This window comes from Dama dama, chromosome 30 (assembly GCF_033118175.1).
Source record: "Dama dama isolate Ldn47 chromosome 30, ASM3311817v1, whole genome shotgun sequence".
Classification (NCBI taxonomy): Eukaryota; Metazoa; Chordata; class Mammalia; order Artiodactyla; family Cervidae; genus Dama; species Dama dama.
Window position 1 is genome coordinate 37,034,837 of NC_083710.1, and position 24,236 is coordinate 37,059,072.

Here is a 24,236-nt window from a genome sequence, read left to right on the forward strand (position 1 = left end):
CTTCCCCATGCAAACTTTTCCTATTCCCAATTAGGATGAACTATCTCATTGTGGGGGCTGGAGGACATTGAATCCTTCATTTGGGTCCAGTTCAACAGCATCTGAAAACAAAGGTACGCTAACCATTATGCTAAAGTAACGAAGGCAGGCAAAGACGACCAAAGACCTCGTCTCCACCCCCTTGAACAGGCTCAGAAATCTGGAAACAGACACATATCACTGTCACTCTTTTTTACTGTATTTATGTTTGGAGAGATTATTGCAGAAACATTGAAGAGAGGTAAATTAACTCTGCTGGAAGACTGCAGCAGGGTTCAAAGAGAAGGCCAATTTAGTCTGATACATACTGCACTCACTTCATGGAGTTGTTAGGAGAATCTTAAAAGATAAGTAAATAAAATGAAATTATAATCTGTAATTATAGTGTATTCAACAGACCTAGACTTTGTGAGTGATTTCAACTCACAATGAGGACATAATGCAAAATGTAACTCAGTAAAAAGGCAAGAGGGTTTTGGGGCTGATGGTAGAAAAGAAACTGGGTCCCTGAAATATTACAGAGACAAAATCTGGAACATGTGAGAGACTTTATGGATTTATGTCCTTCAAATTAGCCCCCACATAAAGTCCCTTGGACAGCAAGGAGATCAAACCAGTCAACCCTAAAGGAAATCAACCCTGAATATTCACTGGAAGAACTGATGATGAAACTGAAGTTCCAATACTTTGGCCACCTGATCCAATGAGCCAACGCGTTGGTAAAGACCTTGATGCTGAGAAAGATTAAGAGCAAAAGGAGAAGGGGGCAACAGAGGATGAGACGTTTAGATAGTATCACTGACTCAATGGACATGAGTTTGAACAAACTCTGGAAGATAGTGAAGGACAGGGAAGCCTAGCGTGCTGCAATCCACGGGGTCGCAAAGAGTCAGACACAACTTAGCAACTGAACAACAACCCAATATCCTAGCATCTTAACCATCATCTTCCCTTTATTTGCTCCTGATTAACAATCTTGCATACAAAGTGACCTTGCACTATATTTTTTGTACTGAATGTGTTGCAGGTGATAAGATCTTCTAGGTGATAAGATCTATCCATGCCTCAAAAAGCAAGTCAAGATCAATTAACATTTGCATTGAATAATACCTTCAAATACCACAGAGCTCTTCAGACATCAAAACCACCTTTATGGAGAGTTATTTTTGCACAATCTCTCCACAGTTCTTCCAACACTTGTCTGCCCCCGTGCTCACATCACTGTCCCAAAGTCCCCAAGAGGCTCTCACCTGGCCAAGCTCTTCATTAAGGTTTGACGTCCTGGCCATGGCAGGGGTGTCATTTCCTAGATAGTACATATCTGTGTCCTGAGAGAGAGAAAAGAGTGGGAGGACTTCAGCAAATATCCACCATCCATCGTTCATTTAGATTAAGAAGAAGCTCAAAATAGGTAACTCAAATAAATGCTAATTTTTAATTTAGTGGTGAAAATACAGAAACACTGAGATACAGGGGAAAACATGGTATTTATTTATATCTAGAAGATTTGGCTTCCAGATGATCATTTCCTAACCTAGACTAACTCATACTTCTGAGCTTAGCTAATACCTCATTCAAAGGGTTGTTGTGAAGCGCAAATAAAAATGCCCATGAAAAAAAAAATGCACATGAAAGTGTCTGGTCATCAAATACTAGCTGCTGAGGTCCAGAGCTAGTATGGACCTCATACATAGCCCAACCATGGCAGGGTCCTTGAAAATTCCTCCTGGACTCTTGCAACAGAACCCAACTTCACTGTCACTGTGAATTTTGATATAAAGAATACGTAAGCAGACACACCTAAGAGAGCTTTCCTTCTGCACTGGGGAGACTATAAAGCATGAGCAGCTGCAGCCACTCATCCCCACGCACTGGAAGACAGGGGCCTGCTTGCTTTCTTTTCCATTATCCCACTGATGCTCCTGAGAGCACGTGCCTGTTTCATGGCCCAGGACACTGAGGCACTAGGTGACTAGTCACCACCACCACTGGCTCAGGGACAACCTTGCCCAGTCTCTAGGCAGTGAAATCCCAGATCAAATCATAAATCAATGACGCTCTTCCTTTTCTGGAGGCCCAGTTTCATCACTAAGGCTCCAACAGGATATTAGGAAGTGACACATCCCCAGCAATTCTGCTTCCAGCCCTGTGTGATACTCACCCAGTTTATGAAGAGGGCTTGTGTGTACTTCACAACCTCAAGAGTCACCAGCAGACTGATGGGAATCAGATTGTTGTAGAGGATGATGAATGTCAACAGGTTGTATCCAAAATTGTCTGAGGTCGCGTCTGCAGAAGAAAACCACAATATGTGCATATAACTTAGTCTCCGTTTATTTAGAGATTCAAGTTGAAATAGTTACTGAGCACCTGCTGTGTGCCATGAACTGTGGATACACAAGGCTGTGATGACACAATTCCTTCCAATAAAGAGCTGGCTTCCAACAGGAGGCTTTGGGGGAAGGGGGTGAGCAGAAGTAAGCATCTGCCAAGGCGATCATGCAGCAGGAGATATCGATTAAAGAGGAATTCACAGGCATGCAGACACCACGGCAGCAGGGGTTTAATGGGAAAGCACAGTCACAGTCACTCAAAACCATCCAGAAGAACGGAGGCTTAAGAAAAGTTCTGGAGGATGGCGAGAAGGCAGCTAACTGAAAAGGATGCAGAAGAGAGGACAGGCGTCTGAGACGGTTGTAGGAATACCTACAACCTCACTAAGGTAGGAGTGTATTGGGGACACCCCAGAGAATCAGTCAAACTGGGGCAAGTGTGAACAGGCAAAACAGGTGCAGACAGGGAGGCAGACAGGAAGCTTTGAGTCTATTTATAGAAGACAAGGGAAAGAAAGTCTTAGTGGAACACAGTCCCTAAAGGAAGAATCTGAAGCAGAATCGGCTAAGGCAGGAGGAGGGACCAGGAGAGGAGGGGGAGGTACAGAGTCTCTGAGTGTCAAAGAGGAAAGTTCTCTGAAGTCAAAGCTCTGACCCTGATGGCACAAATGTGAAGTCTGATGGCTTTCACTGGAGCCATCCAGTGAAGGATAACAAGGCACAAAGCACTGAATGGAACCAAAAAATAAGTAGATTCTTCACTGTAAATCATGCAGCTAGTACTGGAGTTTGATGTCAGCTGAGCAATTTAAATGACAGTTTCCACAAAGTTTGTATATCAGTACAGTGTCCCTGTTGTTTATGTACTGAAACCACGACATGCTGCAACTAATACATATACAAATTCATCTGTCTTCACGTTTGAAGCTAAACATACAACATGGTTGAAATCCATGTTTTAAGAACCAAAATCAAGGAATTTTGACCCAGCCTACAACGGAAGTCCCAGTGCCTTTTCCCATCTGTAAAGTGGCAACAAGAGTCCTCCTGGGCAGTTCAAAATGTGTCAGCTTTCTATGTGAGACAACTAGGAAAGGGGAAAAAAATGTTTTCATCAGTTTAACTAAAATATAAAGAAAGATGGGAATAATAATTATCCCAAGAAAATACTTCAAAGTTTAAAATTCAAATGTATTACTCAACTTATCATTATTTATTTTGTCATTAAATTTTACTTATTTTTCTGGAATTGCTGTGGAAGGAGATTAGCAAATCTTCTCTCAAAACAAGAAGCCATAAAACTAGACAAAACTATCAAAACAAGCATTCAAAGTGCTGAGAAACCAATCATAGAGCACACAAAAAATTAAAAAGCATGAATTCAAGAATAACTGCTCAATCTCAATGAGTGGGAGACTTTGGCATTTAAGCCAAAGTCTGTTTTTCCCTTCTCTCCCCCAGATCCATGTTGCTTAAGTTCTGCTCTGGGCGGTAGGTGGAGAGGGCCCTGAGGACTGGCAACTCTCATCCCCCCACTCCAGCCCAGTTGCATAAACTCTATTTCAGGGTGGGACAGACTCTCAGAACAGGAACAGCCTGAGGGATCCGACAGTATCTGAAGCAGAGCACAAAACTGCCATGCCCAGGGCACTGTGAAAAAACAATAGACATCCCTGATCAGGGAAGACCAATCTCTCCCAATACTAGTGGGGGCAAGCAAACCAGCAGACTAGACAGAAATTAAACAGGCAGCTCCACGGAAAGATGGCCAAGGAAAACTAGCTAAGATTACACCCAGCCCTGGTGGTCCGGAGGGCAGGTACATGTGCAAGGCTCCACCTGCTCACGAGACTAGACTAGTCCTTGTGAGCCTCTAGTCCCTGATTGAATGTGGGGTCGATTTTAAACTTCCCATCAGTGAGGCCAACTCCGAAGCCACACACAGATCAAACAACTGGCCCCTCACTGGCTCAAGGGAAGGTCAGGACAACCTCTGACCACCCACTGGCTGACTTCTAAGCTATGCTGACCCCCTAGAAGTCCAAGATAAAAACCTGGGATGACTTGTTGCTATCCAGTCTGCCTTATAAGAAATAACAAAGGATATTCTCTGGAACAACAGGAAGTGACACCAGACAGCAATTCAATGCACATAAAGAAACAAGGGCAACAAAGGTAATTACATAGTACTTATAAAAGAATATAGTTACATATGTTCTATACTTCCACGTGGATTTTTTTTAAGTGGTAAAAGATTATAAAATTGCACGATGGACATATCTAGATGTAACATGGCAGTGGTGGTTTAGTTGCTCAGTCATGTCCAACTCTTTGTGACCCCATGGACTGTAGCCTACCCGTCCCCTCTGTCCATGTGATTCTTCAGTCAAGAACACTGGAGTGGCTTGCCATTTCCTTCTCCAGGGGATCTTTCCAACCCAGGGATTGAACCCATGTCTCTTGCACTGCAAGCAGTCTCCTGCAGAGCAGGCGAAATTTTTTTTACTGACTGAGCCACTAGGGAAGCCCCGATGTAAAATACATGTCAGCAAAAAGAAGTCAGGAAACAAGGTATGTGAAGCAAAGACATGACAAGTTGGTAACTCAGATACACAGGGAGAAATGAAAAGAACTGGGAATAAGAGTAAATAAGTTAAAGTGAAACAACTCTATAAATACACTCATTTTTTTTTTTTCTTTTTGCTTCTTTAAGAGTCATAAAATTACTTAGGCAGTAAGTACAACATTGTATTATTGGCTTGATAACAAAGATGGATGTAATACACGTGGTAATAACAACACAAAGTCGGGGAGAAAATGGACCAAAACTGGAGTAAAGTTTCTGTATTTTATTGGAATTGAGTTAGTATTAATCTGAAGTCGATGCTGAGGAATTAAGACATATCCTGTAATTCCTAAAGCAACCACTAAGAAAATAACTCCAACACTAACAATCAAAAAGGAATCATCTGGGATTTTCCTGGTGGTCCGGTGGTTAAGAATCTGCCTGCCAGTGCGGGGGACACGTGTCTGATTCCACTAGCCTCAGGGCAACTGAGCCCATGTGCCGCAACTTCAAAGCCCATGCGTCAAAAGTACTGAAGCCCGCAGGCTCTGGAGCCCGTGTGCCTTCTCATGACAGTGAGGAGCCTGCGTACCACAACTAGGGAGGAGCCCCCCTAGGGGCACTTGCCACAACTAGGGAAAGTGTGCACATAGCAGTGAAGACCCAGTGCAGCCAAAACATAAGTAATTTTAAGAAATAGTCATCTGAATATACAACAATCCCCAGATGAGTCCACCTTCACTTTATCACGAGATTCCTGTTCTTCCGGTTCTTCAAAGATGGGCTTTGTGTACAATAGCCCAAGGGTGAAGAAGAAGGAAGTATGGCACGTACTTGGAAGGATGGACCATGTCAACAAGCAGCCCGCCCAGCACGTACCCATCTTCTTGATGTACCAGTTCTTCCCTCCTTGAGAGCCGTTCCAGTACAGGGCCCCCACCGAGCTCACCAGGGCCATGACCAGGAGGATGCCAAACAGCACCAGGATCTGCACGTTGGTTACCTTCTCCACATTCGACCTCTTGAGAGGGGCTTTGGTGGAATTCTGCACAGGAGCATTTAAAATCAATAAGGGTCACAGAATACACTCAGGGGCCAAGAGGAGGGGGAAAAGGATGCAAGTTAACCAAATTCAACAAATAAAAAGACTATGTTTTCTTTGCCCAATAAGCAAAGAAATTTTAAAGTAGTACCTTTAATCAATCAACATCTAGTTTTACATAAAGAACACAGAAGACACACTCTAAAAATCGTCTCAACTTTACCGGATTCAGTCTGTATTTCTTATGACTACATTTTAACAAAAAATTAGCTACTTGTATGATCTTAGACATGGCAGGTTCTGCATCATTTACATCAGTTTTAAAGAAATCAAGATGTTGCTAATTTAAGAGAAACAAAGATTCTACATCAGGAAAATCTAGAAGCTTCAAAAGAATAACATAGCTCTGTAATTAATACATGATGAGCTATTTTTTAAGCTCAGTAGCTCAAATTTTAATTGGGGTGGTGCGGGGGTGGGGAAGACATGCACAAACACACACATCAATAATGCAAAATAGAACAGTAGGTGTCAAAAAGAAATGGATACATGAAGAGTTCATTTGGAAAGCTGTGAACAAGGAACAAAGAAGAGTCAAGAAAGCTTGAGGGGCCAGGAGAATTCTGACAGAGTCCTAAGGTCCTAACCACAGACAGAATACGGGCAGGAAGCAATGACAAAAGCAGAAAGACAGTGCAGCTGCCTGTAAATGCTCATGGCCTGCTTTCTCACTGCTGGTGGGGAAACCAGCCCAGCTACACAGTAAGTGAGTGAGTCCAGAAAGCTTCATTAAGACCAGATTTGAGGACCACTGCACATCACCTTTGGAACCACATATCCTCTGCAGTGGAAAAGTCAACACAACTGTTTGCACTGGACAGGTATTCATTCAAAGTCATTTTTTAAAAATCTCTGAAGGAAGCTGTGGGGAACAGAATAACATTCCTCCCCAGGATGACCTGGACCATGAATATGTCACTTTACATGGCAAAGGGGCTTTTCTGGTCTGACTTAGGGAGATTAACCTGAATTCTCCAAATGGGCCCAATTTAATTATTTAGGTCTTCAAAAGCAGAAAAGGAAGAGATCCTTTCCCAGCTATGGTCAGAGGGAGATATGACTACAGACAGATGGCCAAAGAGATGCAGTGTTGATGCTCCAAAGATGGATGTTATTGTTGTTTAGTCACTCAGTCCTGTCTGACTCTTTATGACTCCACGGACTATAGCCTGCCAGGCTCCTCTGTCCATGGGATTTCCCAGCAAGAATACTGGAGTGGGTTGCCATTCCCTTCTCCAGGGGATCTTCCCAACCCAGGGATCAAACCTGAGTCTCCCGCTTTGGCAGGCAGATTCTTTGCCACTGAGCCATCAGGGAAATCCCTAAGATGGACGGGCTTAGTCCCTCAGTCTGTCTAATTCTTTGCAACCCCATGGTCTGTAACCCACCAGGCTCCTCTGTCCATGGGATTCTCCAGGCAAGAATACTGGAGTGGGTTGCCATCCAAGAAATTCAGGCAGCCTCTAGGAGGCTGGGAAAGGCAAGAAAGGAGTCTCCTCTGGAACCTCCTGGAATGTTCTAAAGAGGAAGGCTACTGGCCAACATCACAATGTGGATGAGACCCTCATCAGACCTCTGCCCTACAGAACGTCATGTAAGAGCTTCATGTAGTCGCAAGCCACGGCATTTGTGCTATTTGTTGTAGAAGCGACAGGAAACTGACACAGCAATACAGCAGAGGTGACAACCCTTTCCTGGAGGAGGACAGAGCAGAAGCCAGAAGAGGACAGCGGGGGTGAGGTGGCAGGAGCTCCACTCCACAGTCTCCTTCCATGAGTCCTGAGCCTTGTCCCTCTACAGGCGACACTGATTTGCAAGATCAGTGATCGGAATGCTTGCAGGGCACTGACTGGCCATAAAAAAGGCATCAACTCTTACATTTAGATCTTTAATCCATTTTGAGTTTATTTTTGTGTATGGTGTTAGAAAGTGTTCTAGTTTCATTCTTTTATAAGTGGTTGACCAGTTTTCCCAGCACCACTTGTTAAAGAGGTTGTCTTTTTTCCATTGTATATCCTTGCCTCCTTTGTCAAAGATAAGGTGTCCATAGGTTCGTGGATTTATCTCTGGGCTTTCTATTCTGTTCCATTGATCTATATTTCTGTCTTTGTGCCAGTACCATACTGTCTTGATGACTGTGGCTTTGTAGTAGAGTCTGAAGTCAGGCAGGTTGATTCCTCCAGTTCCATTCTTCTTTCTCAAGATTACTTTGGTTATTCGAGGTTTTTTGTATTTCCATACAAATTGCGAAATTCTTTGGTCTAGTTCTGTGAAAAATACCGTTGGTAGCTTGATAGGGATTGCATTGAATCTATAGATTGCTTTGGGTAGAATAGCCATTTTGACAATCTTGATTCTTCCAATCCATGAACACGGTATGTTTCTCCATCTGTTTGTGTACTCTTTGATTTCTTTCATCAGTGTTTTATAGTTTTCTATGTATAGGTCTTTTGTTTCTTTAGGTAGATATACTCCTAAGTATTTTATTCTTTTTGTTGCAATGGTGAATGGTATTGTTTCCTTAATTTCTCTTTCTGTTTTTTCATTGTTAGTATATAGGAATGCAAGGGATTTCTGTGTGTTAATTTTATATCCTGCAACTTTACTATATTCATTGATTAGCTCTAGTGGAGAGGGAGGTGGGAGCGGGGATCGGGATGGGGAATACGTGTAAATCCATGGCTGATTCATATCAATGTATGACAAAACCCACTGAAATGTTGTGAAGTAATTAGCCTCCAACTAATAAAAAAAAAAAAAAAAAAAGGCATCAACTCGAGTCCACTCTCTCCCTCCCTCTTCCCAATCTATCTGACCCCAACAGAGCTAGGATGAAAATGTCCCTGAAAATAAGACCACAAAATCACAACGTGAGAACAAAATCGAGATAAAAACGAGAGGGGACTCATTCCTACATTCCATAGAGAATCTCAGACCACAGGAGGCTGAAACTTCTCTGAATTCTATCCCCAAAACCAAGACTGCTGTTACTGTGGCTTTCTGTGAGGCTGGGGAGTCTAGGAGTTGCAAAGCTGGTGATTTTGTAGTCTTATAAGAATCTAAACAGCATAGCACCATTTCCTTCATGTATACTCTTTTCTCCATTTCACCTTCAGTTCAGTTCAGTTTTTTAGTTGTGTCCGACTCTTTGTGACCCCATGGACTGCAGCACACCAGGCTTCCCTGTCCATCACCAACTCCCAAAGCTTGTTCAAACTCATGTCCATTGAGTTGGTGATGCCATCCAACCATTTCATCCTGTCGTCTCCTCCTCCTGCCTTCAATCTTTGCCAGCATCAGGGTCTTTTCCAGTGAGTCATTCTTCACATCAGGTAGCCAAAGTATTGGAGTTTCAGCTTCAGCATCAGTCCTTCCAATGAATATTCAGGACTGATTTCCTTTAGCATGGACTGGTCTGATCTCCTTGCTGTCCAAGGGACTCTCAAGAGTCTTCTCCAACACCAGGGTTCAAAAGCATCAATTCTTTGGCACTCAGCTTCCTTTACAGTCCAACTCTCACATCCATACATGACTAATGGGAAAACCATAGCTTTGACTAGATGGACCTTTGTTGGAAAAGTAATGTCTCTGCTTCTTAATATGCTGTCTAGGTTTGTCAAAGTTTTCCTTCCAAGGAGCAAGCATCTTTTAATTTCATGGCTGCAGTCACCATCTGCAGTGATTTTGGAGCTTCACTTTAGTTTCACTTTATAGTTCAATAAATTATTCATCCTTTGAAGATTTTTTAAAAAATTTCCTCTGGAATCTAAATGGAAATCCATCAGTAAAGTCCAACTTATCAAATATTATATCAAAGTTGATAGGGTCAACACATCACCTTTGGCCTCATGGCAAGATCCAGAAGACCCATTTTAAGACTGCCTACCCCAACCTTTTAAAAGCTATTTTTAGAGAAATGTCTGTTTAGTTCTTTGGCCCATTTTTTGATTGGGTCATTTATTTTTCTGGAATTGAGCTGCAGGAGTTGCTTGTATATTTTTGAGATTAATCCTTTGTCTGTTTCTTCATTTGCTATTATTTTCTCCCAATCTGAGGGCTGTCTTTTCACCTTACTTATAGTTTCCTTTGTAGTGCAAAAGCTTTTAAGTTTCATTAGGTCCCATTTGTTTAGTTTTGCTTTTATTTCCAATATTCTGGGAGGTGGGTCATAGAGGATCTTGCTTTGATTAATGTCGGAGAGTGTTTTGCCTATGTTCTCCTCTAGGAGTTTTATAGTTTCTGGTCTTACATTTAGATCTTTAATCCATTTTGAGTTTATTTTTGTGTATGGTGTTAGAAAGTGTTCTAGTTTCATTCTTTTACAAGTGGTTGACCAGTTTTCCCAGCACCACTTGTTAAAGAGGTTGTCTTTTTTCCATTGTATATCCTTGCCTCCTTTGTCAAAGATAAGGTGTCCATAGGTTCGTGGATTTATCTCTGGGCTTTCTATTCTGTTCCATTGATCTATATTTCTGTCTTTGTGCCAGTACCATACTGTCTTGATGACTGTGGCTTTGTAGTAGAGTCTGAAGTCAGGCAGGTTGATTCCTCCAGTTCCATTCTTCTTTCTCAAGATTACTTTGGCTATTCGAGGTTTTTTGTATTTCCATACAAATTGTGAAATTCTTTGGTCTAGTTCTGTGAAAAATACCGTTGGTAGCTTGATAGGGATTGCATTGAATCTATAGACTGCTTTGGGTAGAATAGCCATTTTGACAATATTAATTCTTCCAATCCATGAACCCAGCAATCCCACTTCTGGGCATATACACTGAGGAAACCAGATCTGAAAGAGACACGTGCACCCCAATGTTCATCGCAGCACTGTTTATAATAGCCAGGACATGGAAGCAACCTAGATGCCCATCAGCAGATGAATGGGTAAGGAAGCTGTGGTACATATACACCATGGAATATTACTCAGCCATTAAAAAGAATTCATTTGAACCAGTCCTAATGAGATGGATGAAGCTGGAGCCCCTTATACAGAGTGAAGTAAGCCAGAAAGATAAAGAACATTACAGCATACTGACACATGTATATGGAATTTAGAAAGGTGATAACGATAACCCTATATGCAGAACAGAAAAAGAGACACAGAAATACAGAACAGACTTTTGAACTTTGTGGGAGAATGTAAGGGTGGGATATTTCAAAAGAACAGCATGTATACTATCTATGGTGAAACAGATCACCAGTCCAGGTGAGATACACGAGACAAGTGCTCGGGCCTGGTGCACTGGAAAGACCCAGAGGAATCGGATGGAGAGGGAGGTGGGAGGGGGGATCGGGATTGGGAATACATGTAAATCCATGGCTGATTCATATCAATGTATGACAAAACCCACTGGGAAAAAAAAAAAAAAAGCTGAAATAAATTAAAAAAAATAATAATAAAATTAAAAAAAAAAGCTATTTTTAATAAACATTCATTGGAGATACAAGTAGGAAAAAAATTTACAATAAACATTATTTCTATGACTCTGTAAGTTTATTAATTTCTGATCTTTCCCAGTGTTTGAATCCCAGCCAGTTAACTGGGTTAAGAGAAGTTGTGTTTCATTAAACACAAGAGCAAAAACCCAAAACTTCCAGTTTCAGCCCACGCACTTAGGGGAGACTAGGTCTACCTGCTCATCCCCCTTCCCTGAGCATTTCTCCTTGTAGTGATGAACTTGTAATAATGCAAGTAGGAATCTGATATAAATTTCTCTCCAAAATTCTCAGAAAATACTGCTACTTCTGAGTGATGGAGTTCTAGATAGAAACAGGCCAAAATGTTAGATTTTGCAAAATCTTAAATCAGGCCTGAACTTTAGGCCTGATTTGATTTGATTTCCTTTGTTTGATTCCCTTCTTTTTTTTTTTTTTCATTTTTTTTTCCATTTATTTTTATTAGTTGGAGGCTAATTACTTTAAAATATTGTAGTGGTTTTTGTCATACATTGACATGAATCAGCCATGGATTTACATGTATTCCCCATCCTGATTCCCTTCTAAGAAAATAGTCAGCAGGGTACTAGTCAGAACAAGGAGCCAGACTGCCTAGGTTCAAATCCCAGCTCTCTCTTACTGGGAATATAACTTTGGTGACTTACTTAGGTTCTGTGCCTGTGTCCTCATCTAGAAAATGGGAACAACAATTCATATTTTCTTCATAGCACCGTTGTGAGGAATCACTGAGTTCATAAATGCAAGTTCCTTGGAACAATGCATGGGGCACTATTTGCTGTTATTAATATGACAGTATCTCTTTCCCATTCAATCAATCAACAGAAACATCAGACATTGAAATATTTTTACCAGTAAGTACTCTCAACATGAAATGAGGGAAATTTGAAGAGTGGAAGACATTGAGGTGATAGTAGAAAAAACAAAAAGAGGAACCCTAAAGCAACAGTGTTTCCTCTCTGCGGTCAAGCAGCACAAGTACAGACGGGAACTATTTCACAAACAGGATGGCTTCCAGCTACGTGTGTTATATTATATTCCTTTTAAAAGCTCATTATTTTTACTTGTTGTTTTAGCCCTAAAGGCACAGCAACCCTAGCACAGCTGTTCTGGGGCTTTCCATTATTCTGCACTGGAGGAGTCAATGTGTAAGAAGCCTTACAAAGAGGCTTACCACATGCAGAGGCAAGGAAGGTGCCCAGCTTACTCAGGGGACACAGACCTCATGAGTTCACTGAGTGTACCTTGTTCACCGAAGGAAGGACAGAATCATTCTTGAGTGTCACTTAAGTATCTCTTACGCCTTGGTTACAAAGCTGTATCACCAACACATGATCTAGAGAAACAGCGCACTTAGTCGCTCAATCATGTATGACTCTTTGTGATCCCACAGACTGTGGCCAGCCAGGCTCCTTTGCCCATGGGATTTTTTCAGGCAAGAACACTGGAGTGGGTTGCCATTTCCTTCTCCAGGGGATCTTCCCGACCCAGGGATAGAACCCGCATCTCCTGAGTCTCCTACATTGCAGGTGGATTCTTTACCCACTGAGCCATCCGGGAAGTCCAAGATTTCCATAGAGAAACAGTACTGCACCCTGAAAAAAGAACCACTCAGGGTACAAGGAACCTTAGAGAGCAGTCACATTTGTAAAATGCACAACCTGAAAACTAGTCTCAGGGCCCTGCCCAAATACTGAGCGGGTGCCTCGTGCTCTGTCACTTCATCATAAAGACGGAGGTAAAGTGTGGTCGGCAGGGCTTCCAGCTCTGGCCGCTGGCTGCTGATGCTAGGCTGGGGGAGGATGAGGACCCTCCCCAGGTGGCAGGGTGCTAAGCTATTCATGGAGATCAGGTCTTCTACATAGCCACTCAGAACCCACACACTTCACGTGTTCTGATCAGCGCTGGTGGACAGGTGAGGACCTACAGGAAGGCTGGAGCAGGTGCATCCCAGGTAAGCGCAAGTCTTCATCCACTCAAGAGCTGCCTTTCAGCACTCACCAGCTCCTCTCTCTGTGAGCTGCCACGGACCCTTCCTGCCCAGTGCACCCTCTGCAGCAACCCGCCTGCCTCCAAGACCAGGACTGCCCTAGGCCCCTAAGCTCTCCTCCCTGCCCCTGCCTCACCCACCCCTTCCCGGGAGGTCCCCTTGGCAGAGGGGTCTCCATGCAGACTCCCATGCTGCAGAAGACAGTGTTGCTAAGCGTGTACTCAGGACCAGCTAATACTCTGACACTTTCTTCCTCCAGTGCTGCATTTAAAACCCACAAGTAACATTCCTGCATTGGCTACACTGCCTTCTGCTCCTTCCCCCAGCAAGTCCACCAATTCTCCCCTCCCCCCAACTCCCTGAAGACTCGAGCCACCTTCAGCGTCCTCTCTACCTGGCCCTCATCCTACGGTCACCAAATGCTGTGGTCCCTGTGTCGTCCATCACTCCTCAATGGCCTCCGACAGCTTTCCTTTAGCATCCTACCCTCCGAGGATCAGGCCTGGGTCTCCACTCCACAAACCCTCTTCCCCAGGAGGTCAAAGCCAAGCGCCCTGCACAGAGGCCTGTCACTCATCAATCTTCCTCCACTTCAGTGAGTCTCAGCCCTTCTAACCCCCCGACCTTCCTCTCCTGTCTACATTGCAATGACCAGCTGGTGTAGACACTGGGCTATATCAACCCATTGGTCCTAATCAATAGCTAACTGTCTCCTTCTATATCATTTAACCTTCAGGAGTAGACCAACACAACAGTCTCTGTTCTTCAATTCAAAGTCTAAAATGTGCTTCTTGGTATCTGGTCAACTGACACCCTCCTAACCTGGGCTGGTTGGCCTTCCATATGGACTGTGTGTGTGTGTGTGCCTGCTCAGTCATGTCCAACTCTATGTGACCCCATGGACTGTAGCCCTCCAGGCTCCTCTGCCCATGGAATTTTCCAGGCAAGAATACTGGAGTGGGTTGCCATCTCCTACTCCAAGGAATCTTCCCAACTCAGGGACTGAATCCTCATCTCTTGTGTCTCCTGCACTGACAGGTGGATGCTTTACCACTGAGCCACCTGGAAAGTCCCCATGGACCCATGACCCTCAGTAATGACCTGCATCACACAATCATCTCTCCACTCTGTAATCCCCATCACTCCTCAGTCTATCTAACTCTCTGGGGGGCGGGGGGCAAGACTGGGCCTTTCACTATTGTACCCACACAGCCTGGCACAAGACATGGTGCACGGTGGCCACTAAACACTTTTAAATCAAGAAACATCACCAAATATGCGCCTCGGAGGTTATATAAAAGGGCAGACAAGTTGAAAACCCAATCCTGATGAATAACAACCATGAGCCCAGTAAGATGCCAAGTGATAGCTAAGCAATGTAAGAAAGAACATGCAGGGACACTGGTTTATGCAGGATTTCAAAGTCATCTGGCAAAATGTGTCATAAAAGAATTACAGGCTATAAATTCACAAATAATCTTTAAAAAATGAACAGGGAGAAAGAACAAAACCATTTTAGTACTTTTTCTCTTTGGTATAGGATACAAAGAACAAACATGATTTCAAAACTAACTGATTTTCAGTTGCCTACAATTCAGTTAAATAAGACAATTTCCTATAAAATCTTAATCAATCATGTGAGAAGGAGAGGTAGAAAGAAAAATAAAGAAGTTAGAACAAATTTCCCCCCCCCCCTTGAATTTGAGGACAAAACAGACAAGGACTGATTGTCCCATTAGATCCAGAAAATAAAGACAGTTGATATTTCAGGCAAGAGGTAACAAATTCCTGATACAATAAAAGAAAACCAGGAGAAACCACCTGGGAACCTAAATAAAGGCCCTTCCTTTCCAAATTTAGGTTCACAGACAAAACTCGAGACTCTTAAAGGCAACATCTGCATTTTACACCCTCTACTCCATAAAAAAACAGGAAAAAAGACTAAAATCAGCATTGTTTCTCAGCACAGAAATGTTTTACCTGCATGAGCTTGGTGTCATGTCCAGTGTAAACAACTATGCCAAAGCCCCACTGAGTGTTTCTAAGCTGTGTGCCTCTCAATAAGATCTGGTCCGGCCCAAGGGCAACGGGGCTAAAAACAAGAAACAACATTTATATTCAATGAGAGTTCAAAAAAAATGAGCATGAGCTTTCCCCTTAAACAAAAACCCACAATAAATGAAGTGTTTCCTTTAGTCACATTCGGACTATTTCACTGGGACACAGGAGCCATAAAGGTTACCACTGGCTTAATCTACCCCGAAAGAGACCCACACAGAAAGGCTGACCTCATCCATTCATCAACACAGAAAAGGTTTCTTTTTTTTTTTTCCTTTAAAACATTAAGAGGAAATATTGTCTCTTATAACTCTATTAGGAAACTCAATATCGAAAAACGAACTTGCTAAGATAACCAGAAGTTTATTCATTTGGGAAAGTTGGTTTATAGATTATAAGAAAAAAAAAAAAAAACACCAAAGCTATACTATCAGATCTGTCAAAGATGACTTCATTAAATAAAAGCCTGAGTGAAAATTTAGAAATTTAAAAAGATAGTCTACAGAATTGCTCTGTGGACTGCATGAAACCAAGAAAGCTGTCACACTTAGAGTTGTCAGAGTTATCTTAGGTCGATTCCTACAGCTGAGTCCTTCCCTTTGGGTCTGTTCAAATATGAAGGGGGGCAGTGCTAGTAAGAGGCATGATGATGAAAGATGAGCAGAGGAGAGACACTGCACCCCAACGTAATGACAAAAAATGACTCAAATGATAAAACAAGTGCCAAGAGGACAAGGATGACAGAATATAGACAACAGGGCAGTGAACATTCTAATGGAAGGACAGTTGTTCCTTTCATTTAACTTGCTAAAAGCACAGACTACTTAGAAGAAAGCAAAAAGATAAATAAAAAGGATGTTTCTCTAATAGCTGTTAGCCTTTATACACTTCAGACACCTCTCTTCTGCTTTTCTGCACAATTTCATGCACTCAAAACCAGTTAGTCTTTTACCTGATGGGTAATACACACAGATAGACACACCAGGCCAGTTTTGTGAACCTCATTTCAGACCCTTGTGACATTTTCTTGCCAAAAATCAGGTCTTTCCTTAAATTTCAAGGAAGCCTTAAATTGATTAAAATGGTGTTTTGAAAAAAGCTCAACATGGAGAAATCTGTTTTAAAACATTATGAAGCCAGAAGACAAACTGATATTTCCCAAAGCTCCTATATATAATTCTTAAGTCACGTTAAAGATTAAAATAAAAACCACTAAGACAAGAGGAAGCGGTACCTTTTCCCATCCAAGTTCAAGTTCCCGGTGAAGTCGTAGAGGTGGCGATTGGGCCCTTCGCACTCTATGGTCCCGGACAACTTCATGAGCACCTCCCTCGTCTGCATGTCCGCAGTGTGACTCAAACCCTAAAACGTTCAACCCCAACAGGAAACTGAACACAACCTTCCAGGCTTAGGAACGACACGCAGCACCCCTACTGTTAATCCAAAGGGAAGCCTGAATCAACTAAAATGGAATAGTTTTGGGACAGGGGGGTCCTCAAACGTATCAACCCCTCAGGATGGATCATAGGTGGCTTTGGCCACAGCAACCGAATAGAAAAGGTTCAAAAAAATTCAACAAAGCAGGAAGTCAAGACTCTACTACTGTGCTGACACAGTCATACTAAAGTCATAATTTGTTGTTGTTCAGTCACTAAGTCCTGTCTGACTCTCTGAGACCCCATAGACGGCAGTACATCAGTCTTCCCTGTCCTTCAGTATCTCCCAGAGTTTGCTCAAACTCATGTCCATTGAGTCATTGATACTATCCAACCATCTCATCCTCTGTCGTCCCCTTTCCCTCCAGCCTTCAATCTTGCCCAGCATCAAGGTCTTTTCCACTGAGTCAGTTTTTCGCATCAGGTGGCCAAGTATTGGAGCTTCCGTATGATAATTAGCACACCAAAACACCTTACAGAAAGCATCCTTCACTAGCAGTATCCTGACAAGACCATAAACACAGAATAAAGTGCCCCTTTAATACACTGTGATGTCTAATGCCCTGTAACTCTTCTCTAATGAGAAAAATAAAATGTCTATGCCAAATATCTAACACAGAAATGAAAACTATGTGGACAGAAGCATCAAATTCAGCTTGGTACCGCAGAAAACTGAAGTGTCAATATGAATCATTGTTTATTGAGACTTAAAACTCTTCTATCAAAGACTAATCTCCATTCAAGAATTGAAATATATGGTAAGAATAGCTTTATGTTAGGCATGGACATTTTGTACACTGGAAATCTAATATACTACTCTCTAGAATTAGAATCTCCATGAAAACAACAGAGTCCAGTGAGGCACCCGGAGATCATCTGGATCCTCTGTCCACTGCACTTGCTGCCCACGGCCTCTCCCAGGATCCCTTTCCTCCCACCCGACCAGGTGGAAAGTCCAGTAAGATATAAATCAAGACATGGCTCCCTGTGTGGCCTGTGCTCTGAGGAAGCCCACTTGCTTTAGTTTTGTCACCACTCCCAAGGAATCCCTCCCCTGACCGTGCTCTTCTCACGGATCCCATCAGGGTGAAGGCATAACCTTTTGTGACAGAACATTTTGTTCCCACTGGAAACAGCACCGACGGTTAACCTGTGGGAAGCACCTTTACAATCTGGGCTCTATGATGATGAGGGTGGTAAAGGGCCACGTTACCTGACGTATTTTAAGGTTCGTCTCCCCGTCCAGGTTGGCTGTTTCAACGTAACACATTGCCTGAGGTTCACTAAGGAGAGAGAAAAAACAAAACAGCCAAGTTGAATGAGGTCCACTCCGGCACTTCACGGCTCACAGAGCCTCCACCACTGACACTCTGCTGACGGACCCCCACAGGGGTGTCAGAATCGACCACCGCGGGAGCAGTGACTGGCTGGGAAGACAGACGGACACTCCAGTCCAGTGATCCGCCCACAAAGACCCCACGCAACAGCGCCTGACCCCATGTGGGCAGAAGTGATGGAGGATGAACAGAAGCACAGGATGCCCCAGCTAAGACCGGCCCAGTGGGCTCAGGTGACCTTGAAAGTCGAGGCCTGTTGGGAGCCGCCGGGACGCGCCCAGGCCATGACAAGGTCACGAGACGAGAGAGGAACCTGCAAGGCAGCTCTTCCCCTCGAGGTCGCCCCGGGGACCCAGTTTGTCCCCTTTCTCTTTCTGTCTTACTGTTGTGCTTTCTTCTAAATCTTGGAAATGTAATATGTAGTAATCAGGCCTCCCCGGAACAGCCCAAGCCTATCAGGAATTCTCCCCCAAAGCCTAGACCCACCATGCCTCCAGGTCACTGAGAGCCTTATGAGCAACCAGGAATGAAAGGTTTATTTAGATATCTCACAGATCCTCCTCGTTGGACAAATATGTATGAAAGGATGGTATGTAGCCATGGATTTGGTCAGTGTAGTTTTCCACTGTATAGAAATGCTCATGATTGCTTCAGCCCAAGACATGACCATAAGCACCGTACCAAGCCAAAAAGGAAAAGGCCACAGGCATAGTTTGGCTGCTTACTTAGAAGATTATAATGTTCTAGATTAGAAAAGAGTAGAGGCATTTAGATTCATAAGTAGATGTACGATAGGCTAATGTTCTTTGGTCAAGAGGGTTTTCATTTTTGCTATTTCAGTGCTGCTATTTGTCCACTGTTTCCATTCCCTTAATAAACATAGAATATTATGGGTATTTTTGTAGAATTAGAAATATGTAGCATAGGATTTCAATAGTATAGAAGATTTATATTAACCAGCCTCACTGCGGTTACCTCACTATTAATAGAGGTATTTTTGCTGCTTTAGAGGTGTTTTGTGGTCACCACATCGTAGATTGAGGTTTTGTGGTCTCAAGTAAAGAAAAATGTCAGGGTTCTTCTCAGAAATGTCAAACATGTTTTTTGTAACCCTTCCCATGTATTGTTTTATTGTCCAAAGAATTCATACTATATCTGGAATCTATGGAACATTGTTTTTGTCAGAGTGAAAATGTTAGGCCATTGAGGCAAGAAGACTATGTACGGGACATTCAAGGTAAAAACCTGTAATCGGGATTGTTCCAGATGAAGTCATTGGGAAAGATATGAGGGAAAATGTTGACGGGAGTATGAAACCAACATCTGATGTAACATGGGGTGATGGTAAGGGGGAGGCAAGAAAAATAATTCTATATAATCTGAGCTGTTAAGAAATAAAGTAGATGAGTTCTTGCACTGCAACCAGAGTCTGTGCACTTCTCGCCAACGCCACTCATCTCTTAGGTATTCCTGGACCTGCCGGGGCTGGACTCCAGCAGAGGCTGACTTGCCCTTGACCACAAGAGCTGCCTGGATCAGGCCTGCACACACGGCATCTGAAGATCATGGCCAGAGGAGGTGAGAAACCAAGGCAGGGGATTGCAGGCTTCTTCTTTCTACAGTTTTTACTATGTCTACAGGCAACTTTTTAATCAAAACACCTAATTTCAAGGACAGAAAATTCAAAGAAGAAACGTAAGCATGGCAGAGATGATGCCCCAACTTCGGATATTCAGGTCCAGGCAGCAGAGTTCGGGTTAAGAGAACAGATGCTGTGACCACCGGCCACGTACAGTCTCCTGTGCTGCCCTTCCTGGTGGGGTGGGCTCTGTAAGCTGTCCCTCGTCCCCTCTGCATCCCTTGTTTTCTCATGGACCAAGTAGGGATGTCTAGGGTTGGCAGGAAGATGAGATGGGATAACGGGCTCAGCAGGTGGCTTGGCACAAATGCCAACGAGCATATGGGAAACGCGACGTCTGCTCAGACACGCTGCCTTCAAACCAGGCTTTCTGAGGGTCACATCCAGCCCTCATAAACCAAACCATCAAGTGATCAACGTTTTACTATTTCTGAGAGTTCCTTGGTTACTGATCATTAGGGACAAACATGAGCCCTGCCCCAGTGTATACAGTGCTCTTCCCTCTCTACAGGCCTGGGGTGCTTTTACTAAGCTTTTTATCTCAAGGGGAAAATCCGTGCTAAGGCTTAAAATCTGACAAAATGAGTGATTCGGCCCCATAAAAGAAAGTCTGTCTGCGCTCAAATCACACACACCCAGTATGACAGCTGATTCCCAGCAGCACATCAGTACGGCATCTAGTTTAACCTTGAGCTCAAGTTCAAGTGTATTCTTATCCTGATTTGGGCTTTTCTTCTCTGACAGATATTTTTATGTATCATCCAGGGGAAAGTCAAGGACTGAGATGTCTATCATTTATGCCCCTTGGTGATGACACCTCTGTGACACAAACTACCTAGAAAACAAGGCAATGATGCTTGGACAGAAAAGGGGCAAAATATGGACCATCTGCAAGTCACATGGATGATGAGAAATGCCTGTGGTCGCTGAACCTCTGGTGAAGGGAGGCCTGGATTCTGGGGAAGGCTGCTGGGCTGGACCCTCCATCAGAGCTGGTCCTCAAGTTTCAGAGACTCTGTGACCTGGACGCTACTCAACACATCACTCCACTGCTCTGAAACGTTTCCCTACCAATAAGTAACAGCCCAGGACAGACATGAGATGAAAACGAGTCAAAAAACAGAAAAGTTCAGGAAAAAGGACAAGGTGAAGGCAGGACAACGCAAAGGAGTAAAAGAGGAGGAGCCTGGGGGGTGGTGACCCGGGGGTGGGCGGAAGGCGACCGGAGTCCTCTCCAGGCACCTGGCGACAGCCTACTGTTCTCAACTCCGACTCCAAAGCCGTGCCCTCGAGCCCACCTGACCTGGAGGAGAGCAGGACCACGTCTGCTGGGAGGTACTGCCCGTTGACGACCTTGACGATGTCTCCCACGGCCACCTAGAACCCGGGGACAAGGACACAGACGCATGAGAGACAAGAAAGCGCAAAGTGGCTAAACGTTTGGAGGAAAAATTACTGTGTAACTGTGCCATGATGTTTAAGGCAGAGAAGCTCAAATTCTTTTCCTCGACAAGAATAAAAACATTTCAATACAGACGAATGGTAATACTGCCTTTTTACAATGATGCTGAATGCAGGAGCAGGAGAAGAGAGATGAGTCAAAACGATCAAGGTCTCACCTTCCCACAGCTATTCATCCACTTACAAACACACACATGTCCATCCCCATGGCTGTGGACAGCCGGGCGAGTGGCTAAGGGCACAGATCCAGAGCCTGCCTGGATCAATCCCCCTTCCCCAGGGATACCCCTTCCCTGTGCGTGTAAACATTTGACATTTATATCCAATTTAAAGGCAAAAGAAAGGCAAATAATTATAGGAGATCCCATAATGAAGTCAAAGATGACACACACCTATATTTTGACAACCAGCACAAGCAAAAGTACTTACAAAAACTGAAAATGTTTTCTTAATGTAAAAACATTTTATGTGAATAGTTTAATTACACAGAAGAAAATCAGAAGCAATTAGTTACGGAAAAAACTAGAAAGGAAAATTACTCACGTTTTCAAAAGAAAAAAGGCCATGAATTTTTTTTTTTTTTTTTTTAGTTCAAAGTGGGAGGACAGAGAAATTATGGCTTTCCCTTGTCTTTGCTAATGGGGTAGTAATGCTTCTTAGATTAAAAAAAAAAGTACTAAGAAGTCTTTCATATATGAGAAACTACTTATTTGGAATTTCATTTGAAAATAGTGTTCTATCTGGTGTTCTTATGTGTGGTCGTCCCTTACGTGTATAAGACTACCTAGAGGAAGGTTTCTTAAGGAGGGAAAGGGCCCCCCCCCCATCGGTCCCTGAATCCCCTCTTGCCTCACAGGGCTGCTCACAGTTCTGAATAAGCGCAGAAGAAGGTCCCGCCGAAGAGCCAGGGTCACAGAGATGCCCCTGAAGCTTCTGCTGCAGCTGAAGAACCAGAAGGGCCAACTCCAGCTTACAAGTCTCGGGCTCGAGTCGCGTTGCTTGGGGACCCACGAGGCAGCCAGCTCCCCACGCCTGACCCACCGCCCCCCGCACATCACCGAACCTCTCATCACCTGTCCTCTCACACCTTCTCAGCCTCGCTCTGAGCGGCTCTGCGGATGCACTGGCTCTCCACCCACCTCTAATTTTGCCCAGTTAGCTCTTCACTGCAGCATCTGTGAAGCAAGCCTTCCCTGCCTGAACCGGTGGGTCCAGACCACGTGTCCCTCCCTGACGGCCCCGGGCATCTGAAGCAGGCCTCACCCCAGGGCTCAGTGTCCACACAGCATCCTGTTTACCTGCCCATCACTTCCACTACACCTGTGATTCTGGAGTGGGATCCCCAGACCAACAGCATCAACCTCACCGAGGAACTCTTAAAAATGCAAATTCTGAGGCCCCAGCCTGGAGTTGCTGGATCAAAGGGTCTGAGAGAGGGGTCCAGGACCAGCCCGACAGGCAACTGGGGTGCCAGCTGAAGCCTGACCACTTAAAACCCCTCCAAGGGCAGGTGCCAGGCTTAATTCTTATCTGCATTTCAGCGCCTAAGACTGCCTCTGGTCCATGCTCTTCATGCTTCATGCTAAGTTGCTCAGTCGTATCTGACTCTGTGAAACCCCATGGACTGCAGCCCGCCAGGCCCCTCTGTCCATGGAATTCTCCAGGTAAGAATACTGGAGTGGGTTGCCATGCCCTCCTCCAGGGGATCTTCCCTACCCAGGGATCAAACCCATGTCTGTTACATCTAACCTGCATTGGCAGGCAGGTTCTTTACCACTAGCACCACCTGGGAAGTCTGGTCCATGCTAAGAGATCCAATTAAATAAGCACAATGCATTTTTAACTGAAATAAAAATGCATGTGGCAAAGCATATAACAGGTATTTGTTTTGTTTTTTCTCCTCTCTCAGCAAACGTGTGTGGGAAACAGTTAATGAGATTTAGGAATCTGAATCCGTCTGCTCCTAGATCCAAAGTTCTGAGCTCATCGCTCCAATTTCAAGCAGTGTCGGGAGATCTCAAATTCAAATAATTCTCCACTCTGGCCAGGATGACTGCCTTTCCCGAGAGCAGGTGGGGAGTGGCAGCAGGGACTTTGGGGACAGAAAAGCCATTCCTCAGTGCCTGGGAGGTTTTCGAGTTTCTCTAGTACTGGGAGCATTGCCACCCTCTGTGGAGGCAAGAATTTCCAACCACTTGACGGAAGGCCATCCCACTTCTTAATGAGATCCAAGTGAGATCAGTTAGTATTTACAGGACAGGACCTCTGGGTGCCTACCAGGTTAAGGGGCTATCAGGTAACTCTACCAGGGGGCTTAATGATCGCCAGCAACAAAGTTAAAAGAAAAGAACTACAATGAAGGCTGCATTACCACATCTCGGGCATCCTGGAGACTCACAAGGTTATAGAGACATTTTGAAACGTTGCTTATTAAATGCTTAGCAAGAGAAACTATTACAAGTCACCTTCTAAAAGACAGTCTTCTTCTGAAATGAAGATATTCAGCTTTGCATCTTGGAATCATGAGTCACACTCCAAGAACATCTTGTGACCGTTAAGCTCCAGTCACAACAGACACTCCCTGAAAAAGCCAACTTTAGTAGACATGAAATACCCAGATGGCACAGCAGATCCTTTCTCAGTCTTCTATTTCTCACTAGCAACAACCAAATCACCAGGCCGTTCTCAAGCCCTGCCAACCCCAACCTCCAGGCGTGTGGATGCAGAGCCTTCTTGCTCTTGTAAAGCTAAAAGCATCAACAACTCTCAGCCTCAGGACCAACACAAGACGATTCCAAACCCTGACTCCATCACTTCAAATTTA

The 24,236-nt window shown here is 43.9% G+C and overlaps 1 protein-coding gene across 2 annotated transcripts in view; it reads right to left on the reverse strand.

Annotated features, from left to right (window-relative positions):
* Positions 1-24,236, reverse strand: part of LOC133049456 (phospholipid-transporting ATPase IB) — a 458,918-nt gene that overhangs the window by 340,281 nt on the left and 94,401 nt on the right. For both annotated transcript variants that reach the window (XM_061133472.1, XM_061133471.1), the window contains 7 exons: positions 21,255-21,328; positions 18,189-18,258; positions 16,774-16,901; positions 15,462-15,573; positions 5,818-5,983; positions 2,201-2,328; positions 1,290-1,367 (listed from right to left, as the gene is read on the reverse strand). In XM_061133472.1, coding sequence (XP_060989455.1) covers positions 1,290-1,367; positions 2,201-2,328; positions 5,818-5,983; positions 15,462-15,573; positions 16,774-16,901; positions 18,189-18,258; positions 21,255-21,328 — 756 coding nt within the window. The remainder of the gene's footprint in view (positions 1-1,289; positions 1,368-2,200; positions 2,329-5,817; positions 5,984-15,461; positions 15,574-16,773; positions 16,902-18,188; positions 18,259-21,254; positions 21,329-24,236) is intronic.